The sequence below is a fragment of the Nansenia antarctica genome, assembly GCF_963989245.1.
Source record: "Nansenia antarctica genome assembly, contig: SUPER_7_unloc_2, whole genome shotgun sequence".
NCBI classification, from domain to species: Eukaryota; Metazoa; Chordata; class Actinopteri; order Argentiniformes; family Microstomatidae; genus Nansenia; species Nansenia antarctica.
In genome coordinates, this window is record NW_027663472.1 from 218,235 (window position 1) to 237,500 (window position 19,266).

The 19,266-nt window shown below is 43.0% G+C and overlaps 1 protein-coding gene across 1 annotated transcript; it reads left to right on the top strand.

Annotated features, from left to right (window-relative positions):
• Positions 1-2,080: 2,080 nt before the first annotated feature.
• Positions 2,081-13,588, top strand: LOC308163203 (uncharacterized protein; the record flags this gene model as incomplete). The annotated part of the gene is made up of 12 exons (XM_080550720.1): positions 2,081-2,665; positions 3,278-3,373; positions 3,670-3,903; positions 4,152-4,311; positions 4,529-4,588; positions 4,752-5,280; positions 10,360-10,957; positions 11,576-11,671; positions 11,996-12,229; positions 12,456-12,615; positions 12,833-12,892; positions 13,056-13,588. 12 exons carry the CDS (start codon positions 2,081-2,083, stop codon positions 13,586-13,588), a joined length of 3,345 nt encoding a protein of 1,114 aa, XP_080406846.1.
• Positions 13,589-19,266: the final 5,678 nt, after the last annotated feature.

Here is a 19,266-nt window from a genome sequence, read left to right on the forward strand (position 1 = left end):
ATTTGTATCTATTACTCTATCTACTGATACATTTGTATCTATTACTCTATCTACTGATACATTTGTATCTATTACTCTATATATCTGATACATTTGTATCTATTACTCTATCTACTGATACATTTGTATATATTACTCTATCTACTGATACATTTGTATCTATTACTCTATCTATCTGATACATTTGTATCTATTACTCTATCTACTGATACATTTGTATCTATTACTCTATCTACTGATACATTTGTATCTATTACTCTATCTACTGATACATTTGTATCTATTACTCTATCTATCTGATACATTTGTATCTATTACTCTATCTGATACATTTGTATCTATTACTCTATCTACTGATACATTTGTATCTATTACTCTATCTACTGATACATTTGTATCTATTACTCTATCTACTGATACATTTGTATCTATTACTCTATCTATCTGATACATTTGTATCTATTACTCTATCTGATACATTTGTATCTATTACTCTATCTACTGATACATTTGTATCTATTACTCTATCTACTGATACATTTGTATCTATTACTCTATCTACTGATACATTTGTATATATTACTCTATCTACTGATACATTTGTATCTATTACTCTATCTATCTGATACATTTGTATCTATTACTCTATCTGATACATTTGTATCTATTACTCTATCTACTGATACATTTGTATCTATTACTCTATCTACTGATACATTTGTATCTATTACTCTATCTATCTGATACATTTGTATCTATTACTCTATCTACTGATACATTTGTATCTATTACTCTATCTACTGATACATTTGTATCTATTACTCTATCTACTGATACATTTGTATCTATTACTCTATCTACTGATACATTTGTATCTATTACTCTATCTGATACATTTGTATCTATTACTCTATCTACTGATACATTTGTATCTATTACTCTATCTACTGATACATTTGTATCTATTACTCTATCTACTGATACATTTGTATATATTACTCTATCTACTGATACATTTGTATCTATTACTCTATCTATCTGATACATTTGTATCTATTACTCTATCTGATACATTTGTATCTATTACTCTATCTACTGATACATTTGTATATATTACTCTATCTACTGATACATTTGTATCTATTACTCTATCTATCTGATACATTTGTATCTATTACTCTATCTACTGATACATTTGTATCTATTACTCTATCTACTGATACATTTGTATCTATTACTCTATCTACTGATACATTTGTATCTATTACTCTATCTATCTGATACATTTGTATCTATTACTCTATCTATCTGATACATTTGTATCTATTACTCTATCTACTGATACATTTGTATCTATTACTCTATCTACTGATACATTTGTATCTATTACTCTATCTATCTGATACATTTGTATCTATTACTCTATCTACTGATACATTTGTATATATTACTCTATCTACTGATACATTTGTATCTATTACTCTATCTATCTGATACATTTGTATCTATTACTCTATCTACTGATACATTTGTATCTATTACTCTATCTACTGATACATTTGTATCTATTACTCTATCTATCTGATACATTTGTATCTATTACTCTATCTGATACATTTGTATCTATTACTCTATCTGATACATTTGTATCTATTACTCTATCTACTGATACATTTGTATCTATTACTCTGATACATTTGTATCTATTACTCTGATACATTTGTATCTATTACTCTATCTATCTGATACATTTGTATCTATTACTCTATCTGATACATTTGTATCTATTACTCTATCTACTGATACATTTGTATCTATTACTCTATCTACTGATACATTTGTATCGACGCACATTGTGTCGGAAGATCGACGCTGTGTCGTGACTACTGCGTCGAGCGTAACATCACATGAACACTGTTCTTGGCCTCTGTCCAACACCACTCCCTCTACACTACAGCTCCAGGGCAACAGAACCAGGAAGTGTCCCCGCCCTCAAAGCACTAAACACTTCTAGAGAAACGAAACTTATCACTGATACTCTGTCCTGACGCTGTTCTGTCTGGCAGTGTTTGAAGCAAAAATGGCAGAGGGCATGGACTCCTTCTGTTGTCCGATCTGTCTGGATCTACTGAAGAATCCGGTGGCTATTCCCTGTGGACACAGTTACTGTATGGGCTGTATTAAGGGCTGCTGGGATCAGGATGACCAGAAGGGGGTCTACAGTTGCCCCATGTGCAAGGAAAGCTTTATTCCCAGGCCTGTTCTGAGGAAAAACACCATGTTGGCTGAATTAGTGGAGAAACTGAAGAAGACAGGACTCCAAGCTGCTCCTCATGCTCCTCCTGCTCACTGTGATGCTGGACCTGGAGATGTGGCGTGTGATGTCTGCACTGGGAGAAAGCAGAAAGCTCTCAAGTCCTGTCTGGTTTGTCTGGCCTCATACTGTGAGACTCACCTCCAGCCTCACTATGAATCTTCTGCCTTTAAGAAGCACAAGCTGGTCGAAGCCTCCACACAGCTGCAGGAGAAGATCTGCTCCCGTCATGACAAACTGCTGGAGGTGTTCTGTCGTACTGATCAGCAGTGTATCTGTTTGCTGTGTGTCATGGATGAACACAAAGGCCATGATACAGTCTCAGCTGCAGCAGAAAGGACTGAGAAACAGGTAAGAACCAGAGCTACTCGTTTGATAAAGGTAGAAGTAGAACTGACTGTGTCTTCCCACCTGCAGCTTTCTATGAATTAATGATTGACAGAAAGGAGAGAAACTTCATGTAAGAAATGAAAGAGAGGAGGGATTGTGATTTTAGAAGCTCCTAATGGCTGTAGAAAAGTTATATTCATATACAGTTGTGAACACACACTCTAAGATAGAAAATCCACCACTATTTACATGTTTTTTAAACAAATTCATCCTTTATTGGGCTGGCGTGGAGCTGAATGTCCATGTCCATGACACTAAAGTGAGTTAATGATTGAAATAATCATTTGACCAGCATTTTATGATCAGATCATTTTACTGTAATCTCTATGTTCTGAAGAAGAAAAAAAAACGAAGTAAAACATTGCCTTAATGTACAGTACATGTATTCCATATGAGTTACAAATTCCATGATATATTTAAATGAGTATTAATCACAAAAGTAAAAATATTGTTAGGTTTTTTAATCTGCAATTCTTAGGCATATTATTGGTGATGTGCACCAATGCCGAATGTCAGTGTATATATACTGTATATATAATATAATCTGGCATTTATATCACTATTTGTCCACAGAGGCAGCTGGGGATGAGTCAGCAGAAGGTCCAGCAGAGAGTCCAGGAGAGAGAGAAGGAACTGCAGGAGATCCGACAGGCTGTGGAGTCTCTCACAGTGAGTATTGACCAGAGGAGACGCACCATTACTGCTCTCCTCCAGTCCGCCATTCTCCACTTTTTAAAAATGTATTTGGAATTTAACTTGTATTTATGCAATCCCACTGTGTGTGTGTGTGTGTGTGTGTGTGTGTGTGTGTGTGTGTGTGTGTGGTCTGTGTGGTCTGTGTGGTGTGTGTGTGTGTGTGTGTGTGTGTGTGTGTGTGTGTGTGTGTGTGTGTGTGTGTGCGTGTGTGTGGTGTGTGTGTGTGTGTGTGTGTGTGTGTGTGTGTGTGTGTGTGTGTGTTCTAACAGCGCTCTGCACAGGCAGCAGTGGAGGACAGTGAGAGGATCTTTACTGAGCTGATCCGCTCCATTGAGAGAAGGCTCTCTGAGGTTAAGCAGCTGATCAGAGCCCAGCAGGAGGCAGCAGTGAGTCAGGCTGAAGGACTCCTGGAGCGAATGGAGCAGGAGATCGCTGAGCTGAGGAGGAGAGACACTGAGCTGGGGCAGCTTTCACACACAGAGGACCACATCCATTTCCTCCAGGTAACTACACTGACCTTCCATCTGGAATACTGAAACGACCTTACTGTTCAATTATTCAGTTAGTCTCCCCCCCCCCTCTCTCTCTCTCTCTCTCTCTCTCTCTCTCTCTCTCTCTCTCTCTCTCTCTCTCTCTCTCTCTCTCTCTCTCTCTCTCTCTCTCTCTCTCTCTCTCTCTCTCTCTCTCTCTCTCTCCCCCCCCCCCCCCCCTCTCTCTCTCTCTCTCTCTCTCTCTCTCTCTCTCTCTCCAGAGTTATGTCTCTCTCTCAGGTCCCAGTGTATCTTCAGACTTACCCAGCATCACTGTCCATCCTCTTCAGTACTTTGGAGATGTGACTGAGGCTGTGTCTAAGCTGAGAGAGAAACTAGAGGACATCCTTAAGGGGGAGTGGCCTAAGATCTCAACTATAGGTGGGCTAAAACTCTGTCTAGTCCCTTTATATAGGCAACTTTAGAACACAGTCCTAATCATCTCTGATACCATTCCTCATTCCGTCCCATGCATTACAATGAGCCTGTCACCGATTTCTACCTCCTCCATTCTCCCCTGCATGTACTGTATGTGTAATATGATATGATGTGAATGTTCTCTTTCTCTCTCTCTGTTAATATGTTTGTGTGTCTGTAGTTGATGCTGTGGATGTATTCCTGCCACCACAGCCCAAGACCAGAGCCCAGTTCTTACGATGTGAGTCTATTTCTCCAGAAGTAGATAAGTCTCCACTGATACTCTCTACAAACCATGAGATAGAACAAGAGAGCTCTAGGAGAGGGAGAGACTCATCAAAGACAGGTTATTTCTCTGACTTCCCTTATTTCTCTGATTTGGTTTCTACTCTTCTCTCTTCCAGATTCCTGTCAGTTCACACTGGACCCAAACACAGCACACAAACAACTGTCTCTGTCTGAGGGGAACAGAAAGGTGAAATTTATGGGTCATGCCCAGTCATATCCTTGTCATCCAGAGAGATTCACTAACCAGTGGCAGGTGCTGTGTAGAGAGGGACTGTCTGGACGCTCTTACTGGGAGGTTGAGAGGAGTGGTAATTATGGTGCTGCAGCAGTCTCATATAAAGACATCAGCAGGTCAGGTGGTGACAGTAAATTTGGATGCAATAACAAGTCCTGGAGGTTATTCTACCATAGTAGTGGTTATAGTTTCTATCACAATAGTGTTGAGACTGAAGTATCAGGCCCTCAGTCTTCCAGAGTAGGAGTGTACCTGGATCACAGGGCAGGTACTCTGTCCTTCTACAGCGTCTCCTCTGACACAATGACCCTCCTCCACAGAGTCCAGACCACATTCACTGAGCCCCTCTATCCTGGGATTGGGCCCCATTGGAATGCCTATGGAGACAGTGTTGAGCTGTGTCAGCTGGAGTAGAGGTCTCTGTTAGAGTGGTGCTTTATAATAACCTATTATTCTGTAGAAACATCTTTCTCTGTGATTTAGTCTTCAGAGTTGTACCATTATATCATCATCACATATTCAATATAACATGCACTGTTCCAGAAATAATGTATGTTTAGACTGGTGCCTTGGTTCATATATTAGTGTCGATTCAAACTAATCTGTTGGACATCTGTCATGGCAGAAGCCTTTTCTGATACTTAAATGTTGTTTATAGTTTATGCTCTAGAAAATGTATATTGATTATTGCTTCCCGTATCAAATCTCCATGCTATGATAGTGTTCCCATGGTCAATGTCTCCCTGTCAGTCCACATGTAAATGTTCCTTCTGTACTGACTGATCACAGGTTATGAATGTGTTTCTGTACTGATCACAGGTTATGAATGTGTTTCTGTACTGGTATGAACCAGTCTGGGTGTTTGCTCCATGTGATTGGATCAACAAGGTGTCAGCTCAGAGGGACACAACTATGTAGATCCAAGATGTCTCTCTGACTATTCTGGAGCTAAAGAACACTGGATATCTATTATAGAAAATTAACCTGTGTTGTACAACATAAAATCATTAACATGGAATAAATCACAAATCTTCAAATTGAGGAACGTTTCTTTTGTCTTTGTATATCCACATGATTGCTCCTCTGTGCATCTCTGCTTATTGAGGTGATATGAATGAGAGGGAGGTAAGAGACTAGGTTATGTTAGGTTACTAACTATGTTATTGACATAATCCCGGTAGAGAAACATCTTTGTGATAACCCAGGAGACATGAATCAGGAAGTGGAGGAAGCGGTGTTGCAGCATATTAGTTGGTCAACTGTATAAAGTAACTGCATGGTGGTACACTACTAGGTAGTACCCATGTAGGTTCTATCAATAGAGTTCCTCGTGGGGTTATAACTGTAACTGTAACCTCACACATTCAAACAACTGTTTTTCTACTGTCAAAAACGTCTCTGACCAAATAAAAAACGATTTCTATCTTTATGATCAGTGTGGTTTATGTCTAAAGTTTCATTAGTTTAGTTAGTGCGACCATGTGTGGAATGGATGTTGCATAATATGTCCATCACCATTGTAGGACAAAGTGCAACTGAGTCTCTTCCTGACGATGTGAATGGAAGCTGGACCACTGCATTTATTTAGGAGCGACTACGGAGACACGCAGAGCCTGAAAACCATTAATCTCAGCCCTGACCTTAACCGAACCGTAACCACTTTTTACCCAAATCGGAAATCCAACTTCGGTTGCAGACCCAGCCTGCAGTACAGAGGACAGAGAGGCATCCCTGAGCTGCGCTGACGAACTGCTCCCTGCTCTACTCTGTAGTAAGCTATGAGGTAGCTGTATAACTGCGCCATCTAGTGGCTACAGATGGTAATTTAACTCCATCTCACGTTACAGTTTTTCTCAGTCGCTTTGGTGCATTTCTCACATCACTATTAACATTTGCACAACAGCTAGTGCATTTCTCAAAACAATTAGTACAAACTGCAAAACCTAGTTGATAACCTGCAAAAGCGTGTCACTTGCTCATAATGGATAGTTCATTCCTCAAAAGCAAGTATTCATGTCAATGAAAGTGTCAGTGTCATCAAAATGAAAAGTCCTGACACCATTGGTTATGAACAAGATAGTCAAATGGCTTTGTCATGTTTTCATTATGACAGTTCACTCTGTTAGTGTTTTCCAATGCAAAAAAAGTCAGATCTTGGTGACACTACCTGAAAATGCTCAAGACAGTAGACTACTATACACTATTTGCACGGCCATTTGAAATCTACAGTGGGTTATACATTACTGTATTTAGTGAGGTAAATGAGTACAAGACACTGAATACGTATGTTTCACATTTTTACTGCATATGCAATTCTAATTTGTTCACAGCATTGTGCAAAAGAAAAATACAAACTTATTTACAACAAACATAAGAAACACCCTTTGGGTAGTGCTGTGCACAACTGTAAACAATATTGCAGTACATATTGGAACTGAATTGGAACATACAACATAGACAGTACTGTAAATCATTCATTCACATCCAGACGTTCCTGTCTGTCTGGCCACATATTTTCATCGACATCACAGCGAATATCATCCCTGGCAATGCAGTGAGGAAAGTATCTCCTTGAGTGGCGAATCCACCCTCTGCAGGGCTGTGCTGTGATGTCATCACATGCTGCATCCATGGCCGCTAGCAAGGCCATTTGGGTATGTGGATGCCGGTCATATACCTTCCACCTCCAGGCAGAGAAAAACACCTCTATTGGATTCAGGAATGGGGAGTAGGGAGGGAGATATTCCACCAGCATCCTTTCATGCGCTGCAAACCACTGTCTGACCAATCTGAGTGGTGAAAACGCACATTATCACATACAACAAACTTGTTCAGATGGTCTCCATTTAGACCCCTCTCATTCTCAGGGATTATGTCCCTGTAAAGAATGTCTAAAAAAGTCAGCAGATGTTGTGTGTTATATGGACCAAGACAGGGTATATGGGTGAGGACGCCGTTTTCTGAGATGGCTGCACACATTGTAATTCCCTCCTCGTTGGCCTGGGACATCAATGGTTGCTCTCTGTCCAATGTGATTTCTTCCACGCCTTCTACCTTTTGCCAGATTGAAACCCGCCTCATCAACGTATATGAATGTGGGCAGCGGTTCCCTTGCCTCCAGCTCCAGTACATGCTTTATCCCAGAATAGAGAGAGAGAGAAAAAAACTATAAAAACTTTTCCTGCGTAACATAATGCATTTTGGACAACATATTGTACAGTATGAACTGTCAGGTAAGTGCACTGCATGGCACTACACAAAGTAACCAGTTTACAGCACTGGACATTAGAGTATGCATAGAACACATAAATGTTTTACCTGTACATACTGGTGACGGATCTCCTTCACTCTGTCACTGTTCCGTTCAAATGGCACATTGTACAATTGTTTCATGCGCATTTCATTTCTCCTGAGCACTCTGTCAATTGTAGCGATTGAAACGGATTCAATATTCCAAAAGATATTGTCATCCTCTATAACAGCGCTTTGTATCTCTCTCTACCTTATGGCATTGTTTGCAATCACCATTGCACAAATGGCTTCCTCTTGTTGTGGAGTAAAAAGGGGCCCTTTTCCACCTCTGCGAGGTTGTCTTGCCTTGTCTTGTCTATGTGGTGCAGAGTAAAATTACAGTAATGTACAGTAAACATGAGATATACTGCTTTACAGTAACCCATATTACTGTAGTGTACAATAACAGAGCTTCCCACTTGTAAAATGCTGCAGTACAGTACCATACTGTAAATATGGCAAATATTTACTGTAACACTACTTTACACTACAATACAGTAAATCTTTGCTGCAGTAAAGCTGTAAGTCTAAATGTAAAATGTAAAAAGTGACAAGTTCTTGTCCCACTGTAAGCTTCATGTATGACACAATGACAGTGGTGCAGTGCAGATTGTTTAGTGCTGAATTACTGTCCAATATACACACATGTTCTCCCGACAAAATGTTTGAATAATTGAATTTACAGTGGTTCTCCCAACATTTGGCTGCACCCTTCGACCTGCCTCAGCCATTGTGAGGCCGTGATTGACAACATGGTCCACAATTGTAGCCCTAATTTCACCAGGAATCTGCCTATGTACTTGGCCTCTTCTTCCTCTTCCCCTGTTTTGTCCCCTCCCCGCATCCTCGCCCCTCTTCCACGAAGCTGACCTTCTATTTCTGTGTCACAGTATTGTCAAAATGGTACACACTATGTCCTGCTCGGTTCATATATGCTTGCCAATTGAGGGTTCATGGGATTCAGCTCTGAGTGACTGTGGAGAAGAGGCTTATCATTGGTTACAATTAATGCTTCACACACTCCTCCTCATCAGTGAAAGCTGAGGTTCACCCGAGATAAATAGTTTTTTCAGGAAAAAATGATAAAGAAATGTATAAAATTTGCTTGACAGATTTTGACAACTTGTTCAACATGTTTGTATGTAATGACTCAAGCAATGAAATGAGGACTATTAGTTTGATAGGGAATGACTATTCAGCATTCATAAGTATAGTTCATTTTGACTGACATGACATAAGTAAATGATAATGTTATAAAACAGCAGAGAATTGTATGACAGCAATTGATGCATGTCCAAAAGCATTTGCAATTTGTTGGAAGGAATGAGAAACTGCTACTATGATGTGCACAAATGACTAAATGTTGTGGAGGTTGAACTAACAGTTATGAGAATGTTAATTCTGATCAGAGAAATGCACCAAAGCAATTGAGAAAAACTGTAACACAATATTTGAGGAAGTACATCGTTGTATCCAGTGGGGATCATTAGGGGAACCCTGGTGGCTGCAGAGGGAAGTTGAATAAGTATTTCAATACGTCAACTAGAACATGAACACTGTTCTTGGTCTCTGTCCAACACCACTCTCTCTACAGCTCCAGGGAAACAGAACCAGGAAGTGTCCCCGCCCTCAAAGCACTAAACACTTCTAGAGAAACGAAACTTATCACTGATACTCTGTCCTGACGCTGTTCCGTCTGGCAGTGTTTGAAGCAAAAAAGAGGGCATGGACTCCTTCAGTTGTCCGATCTGTCTGGATCTACTGAAGGATCCGGTAACTATTCCCTGTGGACACAGCTACTACTGTATGGGCTGGACCACTGCATTTATTTAGGAGCGACTACGGAGACACGCAGAGCCTGAAAACCATTAATCTCAGCCCTGACCTTAACCGAACCGTAACCACTTTTTACCCAAATCGGAAATCCAACTTCGGTTGCAGACCCAGCCTGCAGTACAGAGGACAGAGAGGCATCCCTGAGCTGCGCTGACGAACTGCTCCCTACTCTACTCTGTAGTAAGCTATGAGGCAGCTGTATAACTGCGCCATCTAGTGGCTACAGATGGTAATTTAACTCCATCTCACATTAACACAATCTTTGAGGAAGTCACAGAACCAGGAAATGTTGACGCCCACAAAGCACAAACACTTCCGGAGAAACGAAACTTATCACTGTATTCTGCTATTCCGTCTGGTAGTGTGTGCAGCACAATGGCAGAGAGCATGGACTCCTTCAGTTGTCCGATCTGTCTGGATCTACTGAAGGATCCGGTAACTATTCCCTGTGGACACAGCTACTGTATGGGCTGTATTAAGGGCTGCTGGGATCGGGATGATCAGAAGGGGGTCTACAGCTGCCCCATGTGCAAGGAAAGCTTCATTCCCAGGCCTATTCTGAGGAGAAACACTCTGCTGGCTGAATTAGTTGAGAAACTGAAGAAGACAGGACTCCAAGCTGCTCCTCCTGCTCCTCCTGCTCACTGTTATGCTGGACCTGGAGATGTGGCGTGTGATTTCTGTACTGGGAGAAAGCAGAAAGCTCTCAAGTCCTGTCTGGTTTGTCTTGCCTCATACTGTGAGACTCACCTCCAGCCTCACTATGAGTTTCCTGCCTTTAAGAAGCACAAGCTGGTCGAAGCCTCCACACAGCTGCAGGAGAAGATCTGCTCTCATCATGACAAACTGCTGGAGGTGTTCTGCCGCACTGATCAGCAGTGTATCTGTGTGCTGTGTGTCATGGATGAACACAAAGGCCATGATACAGTCTCAGTTGCAGCAGAAAGGACTGAGAAACAGGTAAGAACCAGAGCTACTCGTTTGATAAAGGGAGAACTGACTGTGTCTTCCCACCTGCAGCTTTCTATGAATGAATGATTGACAGAAAGGAGAGAAACTTCATGTTAGAAATGAAAGAGAGGAGAGATTGTGATTTTAGAAGCTCCTAATGGCTGTAGAAAAGTTATATTCATATACAGTTGTGAACACACACACTAAGATAGAAAATCCACCACTATTTACATGTTTTTAAAAACAAATTCATCCTTTATTGGGCTGGCGTGGAGCTGGAAGTCCATGTCCATGACACTAAAGTGAGTTAATGATTGAAATAATCATTTGACCAGGATTTTATGATCAGATCATTTTACTGTAATCTCTATGTTCTGAAGAAGAAAGAAAAATGAAGTAAAACATTGCCTTAATGTACAGTACATGTATTCCATATGAGTTACAAATTCCATGATATATTTAAATGAGTATTAATCACAAAAGTAAAAATATTGTTAGGTTTTTTAATCTGCAATTCTTAGGCATATTATTGGTGATGTGCACCAATGCCGAATGTCAGTATATATATATTGTATATATACTGTATATATAATATAATCTGGCATTTATATCACTATTTGTCCACAGAGGCAGCTGGGGATGAGTCAGCAGAAGGTCCAGCAGAGAGTCCAGGAGAGAGAGAAGGAACTGAAGGAGATCCAACAGGCTGTGGAGTCTCTCACAGTGAGTATTGACCAGAGGAGACGCACCATTACTGCTCTCCTCCAGTCAGCCATTCTCCACTTTTTTAAAATGTATTTTGAATTTAACTTGTATTTATGCAATCCCACTGTGTGTGTGTGTGTGTGTGTGTGGTGTGTGTGGTGTGTGTGGTCTGTGTGGTGTGTGTGTGTGTGTGTGTGTGTGTGTGTGTGTGTGTGTGTGGTGTGTGTGGTCTGTGTGGTGTGTGTGGTGTGTGTGTGTGTGGTGTGTGTGTGTGTGTGTGTGTGTGTGTGTGTGTGTGTGTGTGTGTGTGTGTGTGTGTGTATGGTGTGTGTGTTCTAACAGCGCTCTGCACAGGCAGCAGTGGAGGACAGTGAGAGGATCTTTACTGAGCTGATCCGCTCCATTGAGAGAAGGCTCTCTGAGGTTAAGCAGCTGATCAGAGCCCAGCAGAAGGCAGCAGTGAGTCAGGCTGAAGGACTCCTGGAGCGACTGGAGCAGAAGATCGCTGAGCTGAGGAGGAGAGACGCTGAGCTGGGGCAGCTTTCACACACAGAGGACCACATCCATTTCCTCCAGGTAACTACACTGACCCTCCATCTGGAATACTGAAACGACCTTACTGTTCAATTATTCATTTATTCTCTCTCTCTCTCTCTCTCTCTCCCTGTCTCTCTTTCTCTCCCTCCCTCTCTATCTCTCTCTCCCTCCCTCCCCCCCTCTCTCTCCCCCTCTCTCTCTCTCTCTCCCCCTCTCTCTCTCTCTCTCTCTCTCTCTCTCTCTCTCTCTCTCTCTCTCTCTCCAGAGTTATGTCTCTCTCTCAGGTCCCAGTGTATCTTCACTCTTACCCAGCATCACCATCCATCCTCTTCAGTACTTTGGAGATGTGACTGAGGCTGTGTCTAAGCTGAGAGAGAAACTAGAGGACATCCTTAAGGGGGAGTGGCCTAAGATCTCAACTATAGGTGGGCTAAAACTCTGTCTAGTCCCTTTATATAGGCAACTTTAGAACACAGTCCTAATCATCTCTGATACCATTCCTCATTCCGTCCCATGCATTACAATGAGCCTGTCACCGATTTCTACCTCCTCCATTCTCCCCTGCATGTACTGTATGTGTATTATGATATGATGTGAATGTTCTCTTTCTCTCTCTCTGTTAATGTGTTTGTGTGTCTGTAGTTGATGCTGTGGATGTATTCCTGCCACCAGAGCCCAAGACCAGAGCCCAGTTCTTACGATGTGAGTCTCTTTCTCCAGAAGTAGATAAGTCTCCACTGATACTCTCTACAAACCATGAGATAGAACAAGAGAGCTCTAGGAGAGGGAGAGACTCATCAAAGACAGGTTAGATATCTGACTTCCCTTATTTCTCTGATTTGGTTTCTGCTCTTCTCTCTTCCAGATTCCTGTCAGCTCACACTGGACCCAAACACAGCACACACACTACTGTCTCTGTCTGAGGGGAACAGAAAGGTGACACGTATGAGACAAGCCCAGTCATATCCTGGTCATCCAGAGAGATTCACTAACCAGTATCAGGTGCTGTGTAGAGAGGGACTGTCTGGACGCTCTTACTGGGAGGTTAAGAGGAGTGGTAATCATGGTGCTGCAGCAGTCTCATATAAAGACATCAGCAGGTCAGGTGGTGACAGTACATTTGGATCCAATAACAAGTCCTGGAGGTTATTCTGCCATAGTAGTGGTTATAGTTTCTATCACAATAGTGTTGAGACTGAAGTATCAGGCCCTCAGTCTTCCAGAGTAGGAGTGTACCTGGATCACAGGGCAGGTACTCTGTCCTTCTACAGCGTCTCCTCTGACACAATGACCCTCCTCCACAGAGTCCAGACCACATTCACTGAGCCCCTCTATCCTGGGATTGGGCCTAATTTTTGGATTACTGGAGACAGTGTTGAGCTGTGTCAGCTGGAGTAGAGGTCTCTGTTAGAGTGGTGCTTTATAATAACCTATTATTCTGTAGAAACATCTTTCTCTGTGATTTAGTCTTCAGAGTTGTATCATTATATCATCATCACATATTCAATATAACATGCTCTGTTCCAGAAATAATGTATGTTTAGACTGGTGCCTTGGTTCATATATTAGTGTCGATTCAAACTATTCTGTTGGACATCTGTCATGGCAGAAGCCTTTTCTGATACTTAAATGTTGTTTATAGTTTATGCTCTAGAAAATGTATATTGATTATTGCTTCCCGTATCAAATCTCCATGCTATGATAGTGTTCCCATGGTCAATGTCTCCCTGTCAGTCCACATGTAAATGTTCCTTCTGTACTGATCACAGGTTATGAATGTGTTTCTGTACTGATCACAGGTTATGAATGTGTTTCTGTACTGGTATGAACCAGTCTGGGTGTTTGCTCCATGTGATTGAATCAACAAGGTGTCAGCTCAGAGGGACACAACTATGTAGATCCAAGACGTCTCTCTGACTATTCTGGAGCTAAAGAACACTGGATATCTGTTATAGAAAATGAACCTGTGTTGTACAACATAAAATCATTAACATGGAATAAATCACAAATCTTCAAATTGAGGAACGTTTCTTTTGTCTTTGTATATCCACATGATTGCTCCTCTGTGCATCTCTGCTTATTGAGGTGATATGAATGAGAGGGAGGTAAGAGACTAGGTTATGTTATGTTACTATGTTATTGACATAATCCCGGTAGAGAAACATCTTTGTGATAACCCAGGAGACATGAATCAGGAAGTGGAGGAAGCGGTGTTGCAGCATATTAGTTGGTCAACTGTATAAAGTAACTGCATGGTGGTACACTACTAGGTAGTACCCTAGTGGTACGGTATGTATACTGTATGTAGGACTCAGGCTAGCGGTTCAGGCAAGCCTGGCCGGGCACTAGGGGGAGCTGTTGATAATGGTTTCCACAGGGCTAGCTTGAGGCCTGCTGCTCACTTCATCGCTGCACAGGGGCTACCTGCAGGCCTAATCTCCACTCTATAAATCAGGTGTACGTTGGTGTTCCCGCCACTAGATGGCGGAAAGAGTCCAGTGTTTATCAACCCCACTGGTAGTTTTCCAGACCAGCGTCTCAGAAGTTCCCTCCGACAGAGTGAAACTTACACACCCGATCATAGTGAAACATCCTCAATTTCATTAAGACAGCTCTTTTTAGAACAACACTCATTATAGGTGCTTTCTCTTTCTATGACCTAGACTAGGAACAATACGATGTTGCTGTAGCGAGAGGAATGGCTGCTCAGGTGTGGTGAGTTAGATAGAGCGTCTTCATCAGTGGCCAAGGTATAGCCCGATCCAGTATAGCCTGGTCTAGTATAGCCCGGTCCAGTATAGCTTGGTCTAGTCCTGGTCCAGTACACCCAACATAGTGTGACACCCAACATAGTGTGACACCCAACATAATGTGACACCCAACATAGCCTGACACCCAACATAATGTGACACCCAACATAGCCTGACACCCAACATAATGTGACACCCAACATAGCCTGACACCCAACATAGTGTGACACCCAACATAGCCTGACACCCAACATAGCGTGACACCCAACATAGCCTGACACCCAACATAGCCTGACACCCAACATAATGTGACACCCAACATAGCCTGACACCCAACATAGCCTGACACCCAACATAGTGTGACACCCAACATAGCCTGACACCCAACATAGTGTGACACCCAACATAGTGTGACACCCAATGTAGCCTGACACCCAACGTAGCCTGACACCCAACATAGCCTGACACCCAACATAGTGTGACACCCAATGTAGCCTGACACCCAACGTAGCCTGACACCCAACATAGCCTCACACCCAACATAGTGTGACACCCAACATAGCCTGACACCCAACATAGTGTGACACCCAACATAGCCTGACACCCAACATAGTGTGACACCCAACATAGCCTGACACCCAACATAGTGTGACACCCAACATAGCGTGACACCCAACATAGCCTGACACCCAACATAGTGTGACACCCAACATAGCCTGACACCCAACATAGCCTGACACCCAACATAGTGTGACACCCAACATAGCCTGACACCCAACGTAGCCTTTTTCTCAGAAAGAACGATTAGTTGACTCAGTTTAACGATTCACGTGGAACCGAAACTAATCTGACTGTTATGAACATCCTTCTGATTTCTCTCCCTCGGTAGATGATCACCGGCCAACTGCTGACAACTTTGACAGGGAGACGATTGCAACGATGATCATCATCATCCTTATTTTTTGTGATGATCCCCCCCCCAAAAACAGGGTGTGTCCCAATTCTCTACCCTTCACTTGTGCACTTCCTCTCTTGCATCTAAAAGTACTGGATAGGTGCAAGCATGGCTGGAGAGACGGTCCACCATTTTCCTTACATCGCTCCATTCCTTTATAAACACACAAGGAGGATGCTTCAGGAGAAGGGTGGAGAATCAGAACACAGCCCTGGTTTGACAAGCCATCACCCCACCATCATCCTAAGGTCATCCATCCCCCTAAGATCATCCATCCCCCCACCATCATCCATCCCCCTACGATCATCCATCACCCTAAGATCATCCATCCCCCTACGATCATCCTCCCCAAAGATCATCCATCACCCCACATCCATCCCCCTACGATCATCCATCACTCCACCATCATCCATCCCCATAAGATCATCCATCACCCTACGATCATCCATCCCCCTAACATCATCCATACCCCTAACATCATCCATCCCCCTACGATCATCCATTGCCCTACGATCATCCATCCCCCTGTCAGTTTGGCAGCAATTAGTCCCAAATAGTATTCTTCTTGCTGTCATGTTGAGGTTCCTGGTAGCTCAACCAGGGGAAAGTGACCAGTATGCTCAGTGTTCCATTCTGGAACTCAGTGGAGTGGAGTGTGGAGCAGTGGAGGTTGATTCCGGAGCAGAAATTCCGGAGTTTCATTCCTCATTCCATTCCATGCATGACAACGAGTAGCCCAGCCTTGGGTTCCTGCCTCCACCCAGCCTCCCCTGGTGGAGTGATGTCATCAACCAGACCTGAGAAGGCCTCTCGTTGGCCTAAATGTTGATTGGTAGAATAAAGCTGTTGGGAGGCACATGTTCAGTGTGTGCGGCCGGGTTGTTCACCATTTACCAATCCAAGTGCACGCGTGGAATTCCATATGCATTACGCCTGCAATGGATGTCATTTCTGTGAAACATACATACCTCATTAATAAAACAGATAAAAACATGTGAGACATGCGGTCAGTCGTACGGTGGATTTTCGATGGAACCTTCCTTTTTTGTCCATGCGTGCATCATGGTGTGTGTGTGTGTGCGTGTGTGTGCGTGTGTGTGTGTGTGTGTGTGTGCGTGTGTGTGTGCGTGTGTGTGTGCGCGCGTGTGCAGCAAATCCGTGGTTCCCCGGTGTCGCCACTAGGGGCGGCCTTCTCGTGTCCTCTCCCAAAGCTCCGAGTCGGAGAAAGTTTTCCACGGAGGGGATGGAGGTGATTACCCTCCGCTAGGCTAAAAGAGAGGCAAGAGAGGGGGCTGAGCCTTGAGGCTGCTGAAGGAACCGACAAGAGAAGGGGGAGGAGGAGAGGAGGAGAGGAAGGATTGATCATATAACAAGAGTCGCTCTCTCTCTCTCTGCTCAGAGCGCTGTTCGTTCCCCCCCCTGCCAGCCCGGACACAGAGACCTGGAGAGGGAGAGTTGGAGTTCTTTTTTTCTCCAGCACCGTTTTGACTTGGTTTTTTTCTGGGAGGTGCAGGTTGAACAGCGGAACAAGATCGATCACGATCACTGATATCTTAAGCGCCGAACTTTCAGCTGAAAACATCTTAGGAGATTTTCCTAAGCGAAATACGCATACGGGACACGCATACGGGACGTCCCAGTCCGGACAACTTTATTATACAAGACCCTCTCTCCCGGGGTTGGGAAGTGAGTGAGTTCATCCTCATAGTAAGTGACTGAATGACATTCTCATTCTCCCGCTGGCTGTAATATTTACGGACACGTTAAGTTTGAGAACAGTTTTGAGGGACTGGAACCGAACGCAGAGAGTTGGGGAGTTGACCGATCAATGCAACAGTACATGTATGAGAAAGCAGCGATGGCTCAAGAGACCAGGAACGGGACAGGGACCTCCGCGCTCAACAACAATAACGGGATCGACAACAGCAAGAGGAAACTGTTAATAGGGCTGGATCTCTTCTGTCTCCTCTTAGGTGAGTTTTGGGGGAATGTTTATTTTTATTTCTTATGATTGAATAGTTAATAAACACACGTAGGCTGTATGTTTTTATTCAACATGAAACATGCTGAATGGAATAAACCTGCGTTTTAGGGTACGAGGGACAATTCCTCATGACGTTAGAATTATAAGGTTCTATCTCCATTTTTGTCTAAATTGAGTTTTTTTTTACATCATCTGATCCATTAGGTGTTTATTAATGCCTGTGTGGTGTTATTTTTTAAAATGTAGAATTTTTTGAGTTAGTAATTCATAAAATACAAAGGTTCCATCTCACAGAACATAATGGAATGTAAAAACGTTGACGCTCAATATCTCTGAACCACCCTAAACGGAGATAGAACCTTATCATTCTAAGCTCACGATATTATAACCACTTTTTCTTCTTTTTAAAAAAAAAAAACTTTTTTTATCTCACACACTCTCGCTCCAACCGACCCTGCTTACAAACACGGAGACACACAACCCAAACATGTTTGATCGCAATGAATGGTTGCTGCTACGTTTCATATCGTCATGTCATAATAACCACAGCATCCCCCCCCCCCCCCCCCCCCCCCGATAGACGTGCTGCAGCCAGACACGTGTGGGCTGTGTGGATGTGATCAGAACAAGATCCAGATCCAGATCCAAGTAGTCTGATAACCGAACACCACCAGGGCTGTTTAGACTGTACCCAGGCCAGAGCACATTGTGGGGTTGTTGACATGGTGTTGAAGTGGCCAGGCAACATGCTTATTATGGTCAGGGCGGCTGACCCAACCCCGAACACATCTTGACCGAATAATGGTGCTTTTCCACTACAAGGCTGACCCGGGTCGACCCAGGCTGGCCTGCTTCTAAGACACACACCGGATCTAAAAGAGCAACAGAAACAACATGGATCTGGAACTGTTAGCGATGAATAGTTCTCTCAATAATCGTCCAAACGTTTTTGAGAGCTCATTTGCAGAGTTCACGGTTTGATCCTAAACATCCTCCAGCCCCCTATCGTCAAGCTGCTGTAACCCGCCTGTTTCACTGCCCCTCTAAATAGTCCGTGTCCCCCCCCTCTCCTACCCCCAGAACCCCCCCACCCTGCCCCCTAACCCCTACCAATCCGAGGGGCCTTTTCCAGAGCTGTATGCAGGTGAAATGTTGTCAAATAAGAATAGAGTTTTTTGGGAATGAAAACAGGAATGGGCTCCGCTGGAGGAGCGGTGGTTGTAGTAGTTGGGTCCAGTTGGTCTTTTCACGCCCATTCACAGGAAAGCGTTGACACTGTCTGGTCTGTAAAGTTGATTCTCATTTTCTGCAGTGTGTCATTCCTTTTGTGACATTTCATTTTGTGTGTGTGTGTGTGTGTGTGTGTGTGTGTTGTTGGTGTGTATGC